Raw genomic sequence first — 14865 nt, forward strand, 5'->3', positions numbered from 1 at the left:
TTTTTATTTTGCATGGAGTTTTGCAAATTATGTGGACAGACTTACAAATGATAATAGGTAATGATATTGTAAAATATTGGGTTAAGCTATGTTGGTTAAGCAGTTGAATTTGAAGAAATCTTTTTGTTATGAAAACCAGAAATGCTTCTAGAAATTAGCAGAGCACAGTGAAACATGTTTTACAGAAGAACTTATTAATTAGAATCATCAAAAGTAAGTTTCCTTTCATGATTCACACCTTACACTGTAGGGATTTCTTGTGGGGGGATTTAGGATGAGTGAACCTGATTGGCTCACTTCCTAAAGCATCCTGGGAGATGCAAACCTAATAAAAGGTGACTTCTCAAATATGTCATTATATGTAATTATCCTTTGCAAGTAAGAACTTCACAGGTGTAAAGAACCAGGTATTTGAGTAGCAAAATTTCTTCAATTATTCACATATTGTGATTCCTAGGCTGATGAAAATTCACAGTAGATTTGGGATTAACTAGGCAGTTTAGACAGAAATAACTATATGATTAAAGAGAGAATGACTTTTTGAGTTTTAAAATTTATTTAACTTTCTTCATGAATAAAATGGAAAAATGATACACTCTGAGGCAAGATTTCTAGGTAGCTGCTCAGATATGCAGTTTGATTCTTTTTAATTTTCAGAACTCAAAATAAATATTTCCTACCACAGAAGGGCAGAAATACCACAAGCATCAAATTGCAAAACATGACAAGCAACTTTTCCCAACCAGTTTTGCAGCTTTGCTATGAGAACCTGAATGAGTCCTGTATTAAAACTCCCTACTCTCCAGGGCCCCGGGTGATTCTCTATGCAGTGTTTGGCTTTGGGACTGTGCTGGCTGTGCTGGGAAACCTGCTGGTGATGACTTCCATTCTCCACTTCAAGCAGCTGCACTCTCCAACCAATTTCCTCATCGCCTCTCTGGCCTGTGCTGACTTTTTGGTGGGAGTGACTGTGATGCCCTTCAGCATGGTCAGGTCCGTGGAGAGCTGCTGGTACTTTGGAGCCAAATTTTGTACCTTTCACAGTTGCTGTGATGTGGCATTTTGCTATGCTTCTGTTTTCCACCTGTGCTTCATCTCCATTGACAGGTACATTGCTGTTACCGACCCTCTGGTCTATCCCTTCAAGTTCTCAGTTTCTGTGTCAGGGATTTGCATCTGCATCTCCTGGATCCTGCCCCTGGTGTACAGTGCTGCCGTGTTCTACACAGGTATCAGTGATGATGGTATGGAAAACTTAGTAAGTGCACTTAACTGTGTAGGTGGCTGTCAAATTGTTGTCAATCAAGATTGGGTTTTGATTGATTTTCTGTTATTCTTTATACCTACCCTTGTTATGGTCATTCTATATAGTAAGGTTTTTATGGTAGCTAAACAGCAAGCTATAAAAATTGAAACCAGTATGGGTAGTAGTGAAACAGAATCATCTTCAGAGAGTTACAAAGCCAGAGTGGCCAGAAGAGAGAGAAAAGCAGCCAAAACCCTGGGGGTCACTGTGGTAGCATTTCTGATCTCATGGTTACCATACACAATAGACACATTAATTGATGCTTTTATGGGCTTTATCACCCCTGCCTACATTTATGAAATTTGCTGTTGGTGTGCTTATTATAACTCAGCCATGAACCCTTTAATATATGCATTATTTTACCCGTGGTTTAGAAAAGCCGTAAAATTTATTTTAAGTGGAGAAATTTTAAAGGGTAGTTCATCAACCATAAGTGTATTTTCAGAAAAAGTGTAAGCATTAAGTGGAAGGAAGCTAGTTTCAAAATTATGTGCTTATGATGAAATTAAATATACAACATGAATAAACATAATTTGATCAGTTTCAGTCTCTAGTATTTCACCTTTTTCTTTCCTCCTCTCTCTCTCCTTGACCTTCTTCCTCTACCCTACTAGTCTCCCTTACATTTCATGAGATACTTTTTTCCATTTGTCTCTCTAGCTTCTAGGTAGGAGATCAAAATAGGACTCTGTAGTCTGGCTTATTTAGCTTAAGAGGATGCTCTCTAGTTTCATCTTTTCCCCAGCAATGACATAATTTTTTAATACTATATGGCTTAATGACACTTCATTATGCATGTATACTATATTTTCTTTATCCATTCATCTGTTGATGGAGACCTAATTTGATTCCATAATATGGTGATTGTAAGTTGCTCTAATATAAACATTGGTATGCATGTATTGCTGTAGTATGTTAGTTTTAATTATAAAAGGAAGTCTTTTTGTCAAAAGTCCTTGTCTGTTTTCCTCAAAATGAAATGCACTATTAGTACATCCCCACTCCTCTCTTCTGAACCTCATTTATTCACCCAAATGAGCTCTAAACGTCTTTGACAACTGCAAATCAAGTTACTGCACAGCCATGGACACGCTGAAGATGGAAAGCAACTTCACTCTGCAAGACTCTTCAAAATAACATCTGACCTTGAGACAAATTACTGAGCTAGGTATCTCAATCTTGGTGAGCTTTGATTCCCAAGTTGTTTGCTTCAGCCAAAGGGGGGCTGCAGAACTGTTGCAATCCCCTTATGACTGGGGTGTAGCCATAGAAATGCCGTGCCTCTCACATATATGTACAATTATTAAAAATACAAGATTGTTGTGATTGATAAAAGATATATTTATTTAAGCTCTTGCTTAAACCATAATAACTTAATCCATAATAGTCCATGTGTGTTTTCTCAATTTGGTAGTACTAAGATAACAACAAGTACATGATGTGGACCTCTGTGTATTTTTATGAATTTAGAAATGATCTATGGGAGTTACAAATAATTACTATGGTTTGCCTCAGTTTCAGTCAGGATTAGGATAACTTTCCCAATTATTTGGTGGTAGGACTATGAATAACCCATCAAGAACAAGTTATAAGACATCATAAGGGACGGGGGCTTAGCTCAGTGGTGGAGTATTTGCTTAGCATATGTGAGGCCTTGGTTGCCAACCCCAGCATAGTGAAAAATAAAAACAGAAACAAACAAAAAATACACTATAGCCCATCATTAACACGTAGGTTCTCTGAGAGAGCTACGTGGTTGGGCATTACTGTTTTTTGTTTGTTTGTTTCAAAACATCATTTTTTGGTGCATTATAATTATGCATCAGAGTGGGATTTGTCATAACAAATTTGTATACACAATTTAACAATATAAATTGGTCACTGTTGCTTCCTAGTACCACTCCTGATTTGGTATTACTGCAACAGAGTTTATTTATTACTGATGACCTAGTAGATGCTTAACTGAAACTTATGAAGTCATGATGTTTTTACAACCTGTGAACATACTTTACTTGTTTTTATTTAGTTATCATGATTTTGACTTATATCTCATTCTTCATTGTTGACTTACTGCAGCCCATTTAAAGGTCATCTTAAAGAATAACATTTCAGCTTTACATTTATATTCAAAAAAGCAGTGACTCATTAGTAATATTAATTTAAAAATCAAACTATTTGACATGAGTATTAAATGATGACTTTATGCCTTTGGATGCCTAAAAATTTATAACTTACAGTACTTTTTCCTTTATTTTTATGTTTTATTTTAAAATAAATTTTATTGTATATATTTGAAGTGAATTACATAATTATATGGGATCTAGAAGCATAGTGACATTGTTACTGAAGTGTTATAAATTGTGTCACATAGCTACTTTGTTGTTAAAAGAACTGCTAAAATCTACTAATGTTAACAGAAGTCCCTAATATAATAGAATTTCATAAATGAGACTCCTCTTGCAAGGTAGATCTCTAGGCTTATTTATACTATGGTTTTTCTTCTTTCCATCATTTGACCTACATTTCCTCATTACCTCCCCTCTCCATATACTAAATTTAAAAATTAATTATGTTGCAGTACATAAGCAACAATTTTGAAACATTTTTACCTATACACAGGTACATTTCTGTACTTTATAAATCATAATTTGAGGTTGACTAAAAATACCATGTTATTGTATTTTTTTTATTTCCAGAAACTCTGTGTTCATTATTTCAGTACCTAACACACTGCCTTGCACTTTTTAAGTTTATAAGGATATTTTTCAATTAAGTTAATGATCAGTTATTCTTTATTTTCACCTGCCAATAAGGATCTATTAGTCCTTTTACATGTAAAAAAAAAAAACTCTACTACTTTATTCTTTATTTCACTTCTATGATATTGTTTCATGTCTTATAAATATTCTGAGATAAGACTTTTATAGATTGTTTTATTCGAGGAACTTTCAAAACATACCTTTGTTAAGATTGATTTTCAGAAATCCCATAATTCTGTTAGGCAAACAGACAATTTGAGTATTGTACACAATGTTGGAAAATATATTCTTTTATAATTAGAAATCAGAGCTAAGGAGAAACTGTAGGGTTCTGTTGAAAGAGTGTCTTGTCTGATTCAATGAAATGAATTCAAAGGTAAATTCTTCATGTCAAATTAATAATTACATCTCCATGAGAGATAGCAGAAATACAAATAAACAGATTAATGATAATATATCTACATAAATGAAATGATATTTGTTTAAACTGCCTATATTCCATTCTTTCTATGTTGGTTTTTAGAATTAGCATTTTGTTTTTCTTATTGTTGATATTAAGTAAAATAATTATTTATTATTATCATTATTATTTGCAGTACTGTGGATTGAACCTGGTGGCTCTTTACCACCTATTACATCTGCAGCCCTTTTTTTTATTTTTTATTCAAGGCAGGGTCTTGCTAAGCTATTGAGGCTGCCCTTCAAATTGCAATTCTCCTACCTCTCCTCCCAAGTTTCTGGAATTATAGGACTGCAACTACACACCCAGTTCAATTAAAGGAATTTTTAACAAAGTGTTAAGCTTTGAAGAGATTCCATGTACTATATTTTGGAGCTGAGTTGTTGAGACCCGTGTCTGTCTTCAAAAATTAATGCTTTACTGACATTGTGAACCACTTATAAAAACCAGTATTTCCAGAAATAAGTCAGAGATGATTCCCCCAGACATTACATGGGACTTGACATTTATACTTTATTCTTTTCAAACACACACACACACACACACACACACACACACACACCACAGGTATACATGAGTCTAATGCCATAGGGCAATATTTCATCATTTCCTAAGGTCAATACTAAGCTAAGCTTTACAGACCATATCAACAATAACAACATACAAGGTCCCTGTAATGATACACGCTAGTTAAATTTGTGAAGTAGGCCAAACCCATTTGGCTGTCCTCTATCTGCCCATTTTCTACTTTTTACTCTCTCTTAGGAGCTCCCCTACATTTTCAGGAGTAACTTGCTTGTGTTATATCCCTTCGCACCAGTGAGACTACCTGCTAATTTGCTAAATAAATTAAATTTTTAAAAATAAAAATTTTTAATCTTTTAAAAAAAATTCTAATTAATTATACATGACAGTAGAATGTGTTATGATACATAATACATGAATTGAATATAACTTCTCATTCTTCTGGTTGGACATGATGTAGATTCACTCTGGTCGAGTAATCATATGTGTACATAGGGTAATAATGTCTTATTCATTCTTGTCATTCAGACGCAATCACTTGATGTCATATGGTGAAATATTCAATCACCACCTGGGGTTAGTAGCACACCAAGAACCATATTTCAAAAAAAGTGTTTTATCTGCCACTGAAAATAGCCTAGCCTTGTTCTAGAACCCCAGGTAAGTGCATTGCATTTCTCCAGTGGAGCCTCCCATAACATCTATACTGCAACTTTTTCTGCAACTAACACCTCTAGTACCACAGAGTTGTCAATTTGCATAGCTGTTATACTATATTTCCATCTCACTGTACAGTTAGACCCTGCTCTAGGCCCCACAAAAATCTGGCAGACAATTTTGTTACCCACTGTATGGAATAAAGTGGTATTCTTTTTTTCCCCCCCCCAGTTCTAGGGAATTATCCCAGAGCCTTATTCATATTAGGCAAGCACTCTAGATACTGAGATACATCCCCTGCCCAGAGTGGTATTCCAAAGCATGGAATCTGCTGCTTCCAGATCCTATAGAGTTCTACTAGGCATTATGTTTCCTTCTTTGCTGGAGGAGATATACAAGATGCTATAATTTGTCCTTTAATTTGAATGGGTCTTCTTTATCAACTTTATTGATGGCCCCTGAATCTTCAAATGGCCTATCTCCAAAATTCTAGTAAGCACACATCTTACCAAGCCTCCTATGTGCTAGGTACCACTTGCTCAAATGCCCTAAAGAATATATTATCAATGTTCCAGATCAATGTGATTTAAACTAGGATGACTAAACAGTTCAGACCGCTTTCCTGAAGAGAGATCTGAACAATTCTAGCAATGTCTCTCTGAGTATGCCATAAAGATGCAGCAAATAATAGCATCATTTTGAGGGTGGTAATACATCATATCAAGGCTGATTAGAGACATGGGTTGAGAAAATATAAAACTTATTGAAAATGTTGGTCCAAATCTGATGGGTCATCAGGCTGTTAGATATATAAGGCAGAATTTCTCAACCAATAATGTGCTGAAAATGGTTTCCATATAACCAGGAGATACTGATTCACTCACTACTCAGGGCAGTCAGACTTGGCCACTGCTCTTAGCAAGAAGACTCAGGCCACAATCAGCTGTACTGAATGGCTTCTGATATTGCCCAATGTGCAGGCAGGATCCGGCACTGTGAGGTCTTTTCTGCAGGTGACAAGCAAGGTGGGAAACATTCATTGCTTCCTATTCTTCTATGGCATACTATAGGAAAGGACACAATCCTTAATACTTTGTAGTTGCTTTAATTTTGGGATTATTCACCCGTAACTATAATACGCCCTTTGTCATATAACTCTGCAGCTTCCCAAGTGAAAGAGTGAGAACAATAGTGTGCAGGTTCTGAGCCCAGGTCTTATGAGGCCTTACTCTTTTTGTTTGCTTTATTGAACTCTGCCTTCACCACTAGCACATGCTCTGGTTTCTCTCAGATCTGAGGAGGATGAGAGATACAGGAAACACACTATAGCACTGAAAAAGCCCCCTTCTCCTAAGTTGCTGGAGCTTAGTGTTTATCTGGCTCAGTCTTAGCTAAATGTGTAAGAAACAAATGCTTAATGTTAAATGAACTTAAGAATTGGTGTTTGTTGCATACAATTGTCAACTGACGAACACTGTAGTATGTTTTTATTATGTCAAAGCAAAAACTTTCACCGGACAAAGAATACTTCATCCAAGACTACTGCAGTAGGGCAGAAAGGCCAGAACTCTAGTCTAATAAACTCAACATCACAAAAACTAGGGCTGGAGAGTTTTTGAGAACTAAGGGTGAGGAGGTTGTGGCCACCTCTGTTTGCTGATTGGCCTTACCAAAAGGAAAGTAAATTTTCTCCTATCTTGACAACAGGAAGTAGCTTTTCAACTTGGAGTGAGGCACTTTCTGAAGTTAAGCTCCTTCCCTACCTTACACAGAGACTGGGAGATAGAGATGCTGTCTTCCTTGATGTTTATATTACCATCAATGGCTTCCAGGTGCTCAGAAAAGATATTCCTGGTTTGTAAAACTGTCAAAAAGGTTTCATAGAGTTTTACATCTGAAAGGGGCTGAGGAAGTATTTAGAATTTTATTTTTTCTAAATGTTTGGGGCCTTGAGTCAAGAGGAATGCTGTTTTAAATTTTGTTGAGCTGAAGGGAAGGTTAAAGATATTGTAGTCATTTATAAAAATTCTACAATATAAAGGAAATGTGTCATTACCTCAGATGACTTATACCCGTACCCCACATTCCTTCTCTGACCTTATTCTGAGGAGCATATGTTACCAGGTACAATGAAGTGAGAAGATGGGGAACAGAGACTTAGAACACTCATGGAGATGAGGTGCACCTTCTGCAAAGACTCATATTCATAGCCACATCTTCCTTCTGTGACACAAAGAGACTGAGCAGAAATGGTGACCTAAGGTTGTCACTGATTTTAAGCAACTATTGGAGGGAGATTGTGGAAATTGTATTTTAGGAATTAAAGAAGCCAGTGTTTGAGATGCCATGACCCAGGAGAAATAAGAATAGCAGAGAAGAGAGACAAGCATACTGTGTTGCTTTTGCCCTTAAGGATTTTTCTAGATTCAACAGTGTTCCCTGGTTAAAGGCAGTGACAAAGAAGAACATAATTGCTATGAAGTTAAGTAGAGCTTTGGCACTCTTACATAGCTGGTCAGGCAAAAATTGGAGTTTGGGTTTGCCACAGAATAAGACCAAAGTAAATACCCCAATATTTCAAGGGAGACCTCTGACTAAGGGAAAATCATAAAATATTAGCTTTCACTAGTTCTGAAATTTAAACTGGACACATCAAATACCTGCTCTGGTTATACTCTGCCAGGCTGAAGAAATCTAAATCCTCCCTGGAAGAAAACAAAACAACATTATTCATATTCTCTGCAGTTTTCATACCTAATCAGCAGTACTCAATGAAAATAACAAGACATTCCATGAGCTAGGACTAACTGAACACTAAGTGGAAAGAAAGACCCATCGAGGACCTGGATGTTGGGCCTAAGAGACTTGGATCTTAAAAAAGAAATTTCAACAGAAAACTGAAACATATAAGGAGCAAAATGGAAAATACTGAAATAAAAAGTTTAATTATTGCTTAAGAGCAGATTAAAAACTGTAAAAGAGGATTAGTGAACAAAAACTGGTAAATAGAAAATATCCAGAGAATAATTTTGTGTTTTGAAAATACAGAAAACAGTTTAAGTCTTATAGGTCATAATAAAAAGGTCTAAAGTAGTACACCATGATCCCCAAATATTTAAAGTTGGATGAGTAATGCAGAACCAATATCTGAGGATCTACTTCACTGACAGTTTTTTCAACATAGATGAAAGGCATGTAGACCACCTAGACATAGGAGTTATTCAAAAGCTGCTTGCTACTGCTATCATGATGGTGGCATTAAAGATAAAGTCATCTGCTGGGTGAGGTGGTGCAGACCTCTCTCTAATCTGAGTGACTTGGGAGTCTGAGGCAGGAGGATCCCCAAGTTTGAGGCCAACCTCAGCAACGTAGTGAGGCCCTAAGCAACTTTGCAAGACCCTATCACAAAATAAAATATTAAAAAAGTCTGGGAATGTAGCTCAGTGATAAAGTAGACCTGGGTTCAATCCCGTGTGTGTGTGTGTGTGTGTGTGTATAAAAGTCACCTGCTTTGCACATGTGAATTGTGCATTGTGACTTATAGGAATTTCCTATGCAGCTTTTTGGAATTCCTACCACACTTTAAGCAGCACATTACCTGTACAATGGACTGAGTAGCAACCACAAGATAAGAACTATGACCAAGATTCCAAGAAAATTGGTGTGAAATGTCAATTGGGCCTTCTGCAGTCATATTGAACTCAGAAATATCAAGTAACTGTGATGAGGCAGAGTTTGAACAAGAACTACAGAGTGTTTCTAATTTCCTGTACAGACAAAATCAGGAGGAGACTAAGGGGAGATGAAGGGATGAAAAGATGGAGATAATACTGGGAAGAAAAGTTTGATAGAGCAAAATCTCTTGAGAAGTAGAATTAAGAACATCTAGATTTCTCCCAGAGATAGAGAAAAAACCAATTATAATACATTGATTCTCAAGTCTAAAATAACCAAACCAGGAAACTGTGAAATTGGTAACAAATAGGTGCTCTGTAGCTTTTGCAAAAGAGATCACCAGATTCATAGCCCTTCCAAGGCCTGGAGGGGATGTGCTGTATTGCGAGGAGGCCAGTACCCCACCAGGGTAGATTCCTGCTCAGGAGGTATGAGCTGCTTGAGAAATAAAAAGTCTGAAATAATTAGTAAGAAATAAGAGACAGAGACAGAAATTTAATTAAAAAGGAGTGCCTGATAGGTCTTCTAGTCCTGATAGGAGCTGAAACTGAACAACTAAAAAGTGCCTCTGGTTCTTTATTTAAGGGAGAGTTCATCAAAAGTTTCAGCAGCAGGAGTTTGGGTAATCTTGTTTTGGTGCTTGCTTCTCTGTGTGGCAGGGGTCTTGCAATAAACAGGTTGGTTGGCATTTTGGCAAGCCACACCCATCTCTGAAAGGGTGTATGGCTCCAGCAGGTCACCGCATCTCTGATGCTGTGCTGCACCTTTTTTTAAAAATTAGGTATATATGACAGCAGAATGCATTTTGATTCATTGTACACAATTGCAGCACAATTTTATACTTCTATGGTAGTACATGACGTAGCATCGCACCATATGTGCAGTCACACATATACCTAGGGTAATGATGTCCATCTCATTCCATAATTTTCCTACCCCCATACCCCTCCCAACCTCTCCCTCCCCTTTGCCCCATCAGAGTTCCTCTATTTTCCCCATGTGCCTCCCACCCCGTTATGGATCAGCATTCACTTGAGAGAACAAAAACTGAATGGTATTGGCACCAAAATAGACATGTAGACCAATGGTACAGAACTGAAGACACAGAGACAAAACCACATAAACACAGTTATCTCATACTAGACAAAGGTGTCAAAAAATATACATTGCAGAAAAGATAGCCTCTTCAACAAATGGTGCTGGGAGAACTGGAAATCCATATGCAGCAGAATGAAAAAAAAAACAAAAAACCTATCTCTCACCATGCACGAAACCCAACTCAAAGTGGCTCAAGGACCTAGAAATTAGATCAGAGACCCTGAGCCCAATAGAAAGAAAAAGTAGGCCCAAACTTTCATCACATTGGATTAGGCCCCAACTTTCTTAACAAGACTCCTAAAGTACAAGAAATAAAATCAAGAATCACTAAATGAGATGGATTCAAACTAAAAAGCTTCTTCTCATCAAAAGAAACAATCAATGAGGTGAAGAGAGCGCCTACATTTGGGGAGCAAATTTTTGACACATCCATCTCTGAGAAGCTGTATGGCTCCAACAGGTCACCCCATCTCTGATGCTGTGCTATACCTGGCAGGTCAGATAGAGCACTAATCTCCAGGAGATAAAAAGAGCTCAAAAAACAAACAAACAACCCAATCAATAAATTAGCTGAGGAGCTGTGCTAAACTTTCAATGGAGCTAGGTAGGAAGCCGCATGAACCCAGAATTCCCAAACCAGCAGGATTGCGCTGGGAGTTTCTGATACCAGGCTTTCCTGCCTGATGGCTTTGATCTGGTTCATGCACAGTTCATGGATGGCTCCTGGCAGTCAGTATTGGGCACATCATAAGTTTAGGAAGTGGTCAACATTCCTTCTTCAATTGTGAAAGCCATGGTCATTTTGTAGGAGATGGAACCTGCAAAGACCATCCAGATCTACTTTGGTAGAACGAGCCAGACTGCATCTCATCCTTCAGATAGTTTGGGAGAAATTTCTGCAGTTTTCACACTTTCTGTGATGTGAAATTTTGCTCTTCTCTCTTCCACCTATGTTTCATCTTCATTGACAGGTACAGTGCTCTGTTATTCACTCTTTGGTCTATCCTATCAAATCCATAGTGTCTGTGTTGGGAATTTGCATTGGCATCTCCTGGACCCTGCGCCTGGTGTCCAGAAGTGCTGTGTTCTACACAGGTGTCAGTGATGATGGAGTGGAGTGATTTTCCAGTGCCCTCAACTTCATAGTAGGTTGTCAGCCTATTATAAATCAAATTTGGATTTTGGCAGATTTTCTGTTACTTTTCACTCCTACTTCTATTTTAATAATTTTGTATAGTAATATTTTTTACGTGGCCAGAAAAACAGGCTAAAAGAGTTAAAAATATTAGCAAATCAGAGTCATCCTCAAAGAGTTACAAAACCAGAGTGGCCAGGAGAGAAAGAAAAGCAGCCGGGTAGCCTTTGTCATCTCATGGTATCTGTATTCAATTCATTGATTCTTTGCTGATTTTATAAGTCTTTCCTATGTTTATGAGGTATTTTGCTGGTTTAGTTATGGTAACTCTTTTCTAAATACTTTATAATACCCTTGGTTTAAGAGAGCAATAAAACTTACTATGACCAGCCAGGTACTAAGAGATAGTTCATCAACCATACATTTATTTTTCTAAATCAGCTAACTTTGATAGAGGAATTCATTGACATCATGAGAATTTCCCAGTCATTATGACAGTTACACAGGAAACGCATATGATACATTAAATTGAAGAAGGGAAATGTCACCTCAATTCTACAGCATAACCTTCATGCTAGTAGCTTCTTGGTGAAATAAACATCCTGAAGCATTTGAGAGAAACATTATTTACTAAATGATAATTGACACAAGATGTATATTTCCCAGATTCCTCAAACCTGCCCAGTTCCTTGCTTTGCTCTGTGATTGATTATTTTCCCCTTGAAGGCCTTCCATTCGTGCTTCAGTTCTGTGCCTTCCAAAGGTTCCATTCCTTCTTCCCTGTCAACATTCTGAACCTGTGTCTTCCTCTACCCTGTATGTACTTGGTTTTAATTTTTAGAAATTTGAGGGTTTTTTGAAGGGGTCCAGTCTTTCTTCTGCTCCTATTAGGACTCTGAGTTATATACAGCAACCATTTCAGGCTCAGAATGGAATCATATTTTGTATTTGGGGAGGTTTTTTTTTTTTTTTTTTTTTTTTACAAATGCGGGAATAACCATGAGCAAATGGTACAACTTCTGCAATCGCTATTGCAGAGTGATTGTCTTAGATTAGGTTGTTTTCCTTGTTCTATAAGGTCTTATATTATATCTCCTAGTAGTAATGTAGGTCAATTTTCTTTAGGTTTTCTATAAATGCTATCCAATGTTTGCATACTGTTGTAGATAAAAATAATAATGCAGGATAGGGTTATAGCTCCATTGGTAGAGTGCTTGCCTTGCATGCACAAGGCCTGGGTTCTGGGTTCAATCCCCAGTACCACACACACACACACACACACACACGCAAAAAGAAATGGCTATAGGGCATTTTTTTTTTGCAAAAAAAATATTATTAAGTACCTTACCTCATATCCCTTATGAAATCAAACTAATTCTCTTCTAGATAATAAAAAATTAGGAGCAAACATTACTCTTATAATTTCTTGTTGTCAGAATCATAACAGAAAACCCAAATAGATTCATGTACTCAAATTTTGAACTTCAAAAGTAAAAAAGGTAAATTTTAAAAAGGAGAGAGAAGCTTGAAAAAACTATGGACAGAATATGTAATGAAAAAGAATGACTAATGAAAAAGAATGTCTAATGATGATGATTATTATAAAACAATAAGACAGAGACCAACACTTTCCTAGACAAATGAATAGGCACTACTGTAAATAAAAAAATAAAAAGGACTAGCGAATACATTAAAATGCAAAATTTGCAAATAATCAAAAAAGGCTACTAAATATAATAGTTTTATATATCAAGTTAATAAATTTTAGAAGAATTAGTAATATGTGATAGGAATGAGAGTGTGGGGAATTGAGCATGTTTCTAAGTTGAGCCTATTTATATTCATCTCAGAAGCACATGATTCAGTATCCCATTTCTGGAAGGGGTATCAAAAAAATTGTTCAAAAATTTAAAGCATGCATATCACTTAATTCTACAGTTCTGTTTCTAGCAAGTAATTTAAGAAAAGAACCAGGTGAAGATTCCCCAACCTCATAATGACAAAGATGTTCATTGTATAACTCTCATCTGTTAATGGGAATAAACCCGTAGATTGATATGGGATAAGTTAAATAAATTATACCTTATCTATGTAATGGAATTTTATGAAATCACTAAAAAGCTGTAAGAAGTTCTGCAAAAATTAAACAAAAATTAAAACAAAAAGATTCATGCAGATTACAAAAGAATTTAAGTAATCTGGCATGAATACATGTATATATGTTTTTGCAAAGTCTAATTTTATATATGATAGAGTGGATTGGGAATATACCTTATAAATTTATTCTATCATTTCAATATTTGTGATAAAATAAAAACATTAAAATTTGAGTTGCCACTTCACATATCTAAGTTCTCATATGAGCATTGAAATTAGCTGTGTCTGTTTGTTTGCATGTTTTAATTTAAGGGAAATATCTTTTGAGAATATATCTGTGACATATTATTATTGACCTAATGATACTATGATTTAGCGTATGTTAGGAACTACAACTTAAAGTGATTAATGTATCTTGAGAATTACAATGTAAAGTTATTAAAGTTTTTTTCATGTTTTGAGCAGATCTTTAAGATTTTCTAACTCTCCTTGCACTAAACATTAATTATGTGCTGTAGTTAGAAGTTATTGAAACTATAAGAATAATTCACAAAATCCATTCCTCCAGAAACCTGTAGATAGTTATCATAGTAATAAGTAATTCAATAATTTGTTAATATGGTAAAATGAAGTCCCAAAGAGTTTGTAATAGTACATTATAATTATACATAAAGGTGGAATTCATTGTGACATACTTGTATACACACATAGTATAATATGATCAGTCTCAGAACTTTGAGAGTTCAGTGAGGGATGAGTGGATGGGAAGAATTTCTGTAGAAGGTAGAAGTGATCTTTAGTGTGCCAGTTTCTATTAGCAGGGAGACCTGGGATGTAACCTGAGTCATCTTGATTAGATATGGGAGGCATTCTGGAGTTTTCTCAGGTGCCTCTGGCTGCAAATATATGAATTACACTCTGAGTGAAGTCCTGACATAGTGTTATGAGCATGACCCTGTGAGAGCATTGGTTGAGAGTGGAAGTGGCTTATCAAGAGTCACTACTGGTTTAAAAAATGTCAAGGGACGGTGAAGGAGGTGTTGGAAAAATTCTCTATAGTTTTTCATTACATGAAAAAAGTGGAACAATTAAGAAAGGAAAATTTAAAAACAAACAAACAAGAGCAAAGTGGAGTGTTTAGAGACATTGACTC

The 14865-nt window shown here is 36.2% G+C and overlaps 1 protein-coding gene and 1 pseudogene across 1 annotated transcript; both read left to right on the plus strand.

Moving 5' to 3' along the window:
* Nucleotides 1-721: 721 nt before the first annotated feature.
* Taar8 (trace amine associated receptor 8) lies at nucleotides 722-1762 on the plus strand. Its single transcript, XM_046448544.1, has one exon. It carries the CDS (start codon nucleotides 722-724, stop codon nucleotides 1760-1762), a length of 1041 nt encoding a protein of 346 aa, XP_046304500.1.
* A 7582-nt stretch (nucleotides 1763-9344) lies between these two features.
* LOC124095705 (trace amine-associated receptor 6-like) lies at nucleotides 9345-12051 on the plus strand (annotated as a pseudogene).
* Nucleotides 12052-14865: the final 2814 nt, after the last annotated feature.

This window comes from Marmota monax, unplaced genomic scaffold (assembly GCF_021218885.2).
Source record: "Marmota monax isolate L192 unplaced genomic scaffold, Marmota_monax_Labrador192_F-V1.1 WCK01_AAM20220418_F8-fsc00030, whole genome shotgun sequence".
Classification (NCBI taxonomy): Eukaryota; Metazoa; Chordata; class Mammalia; order Rodentia; family Sciuridae; genus Marmota; species Marmota monax.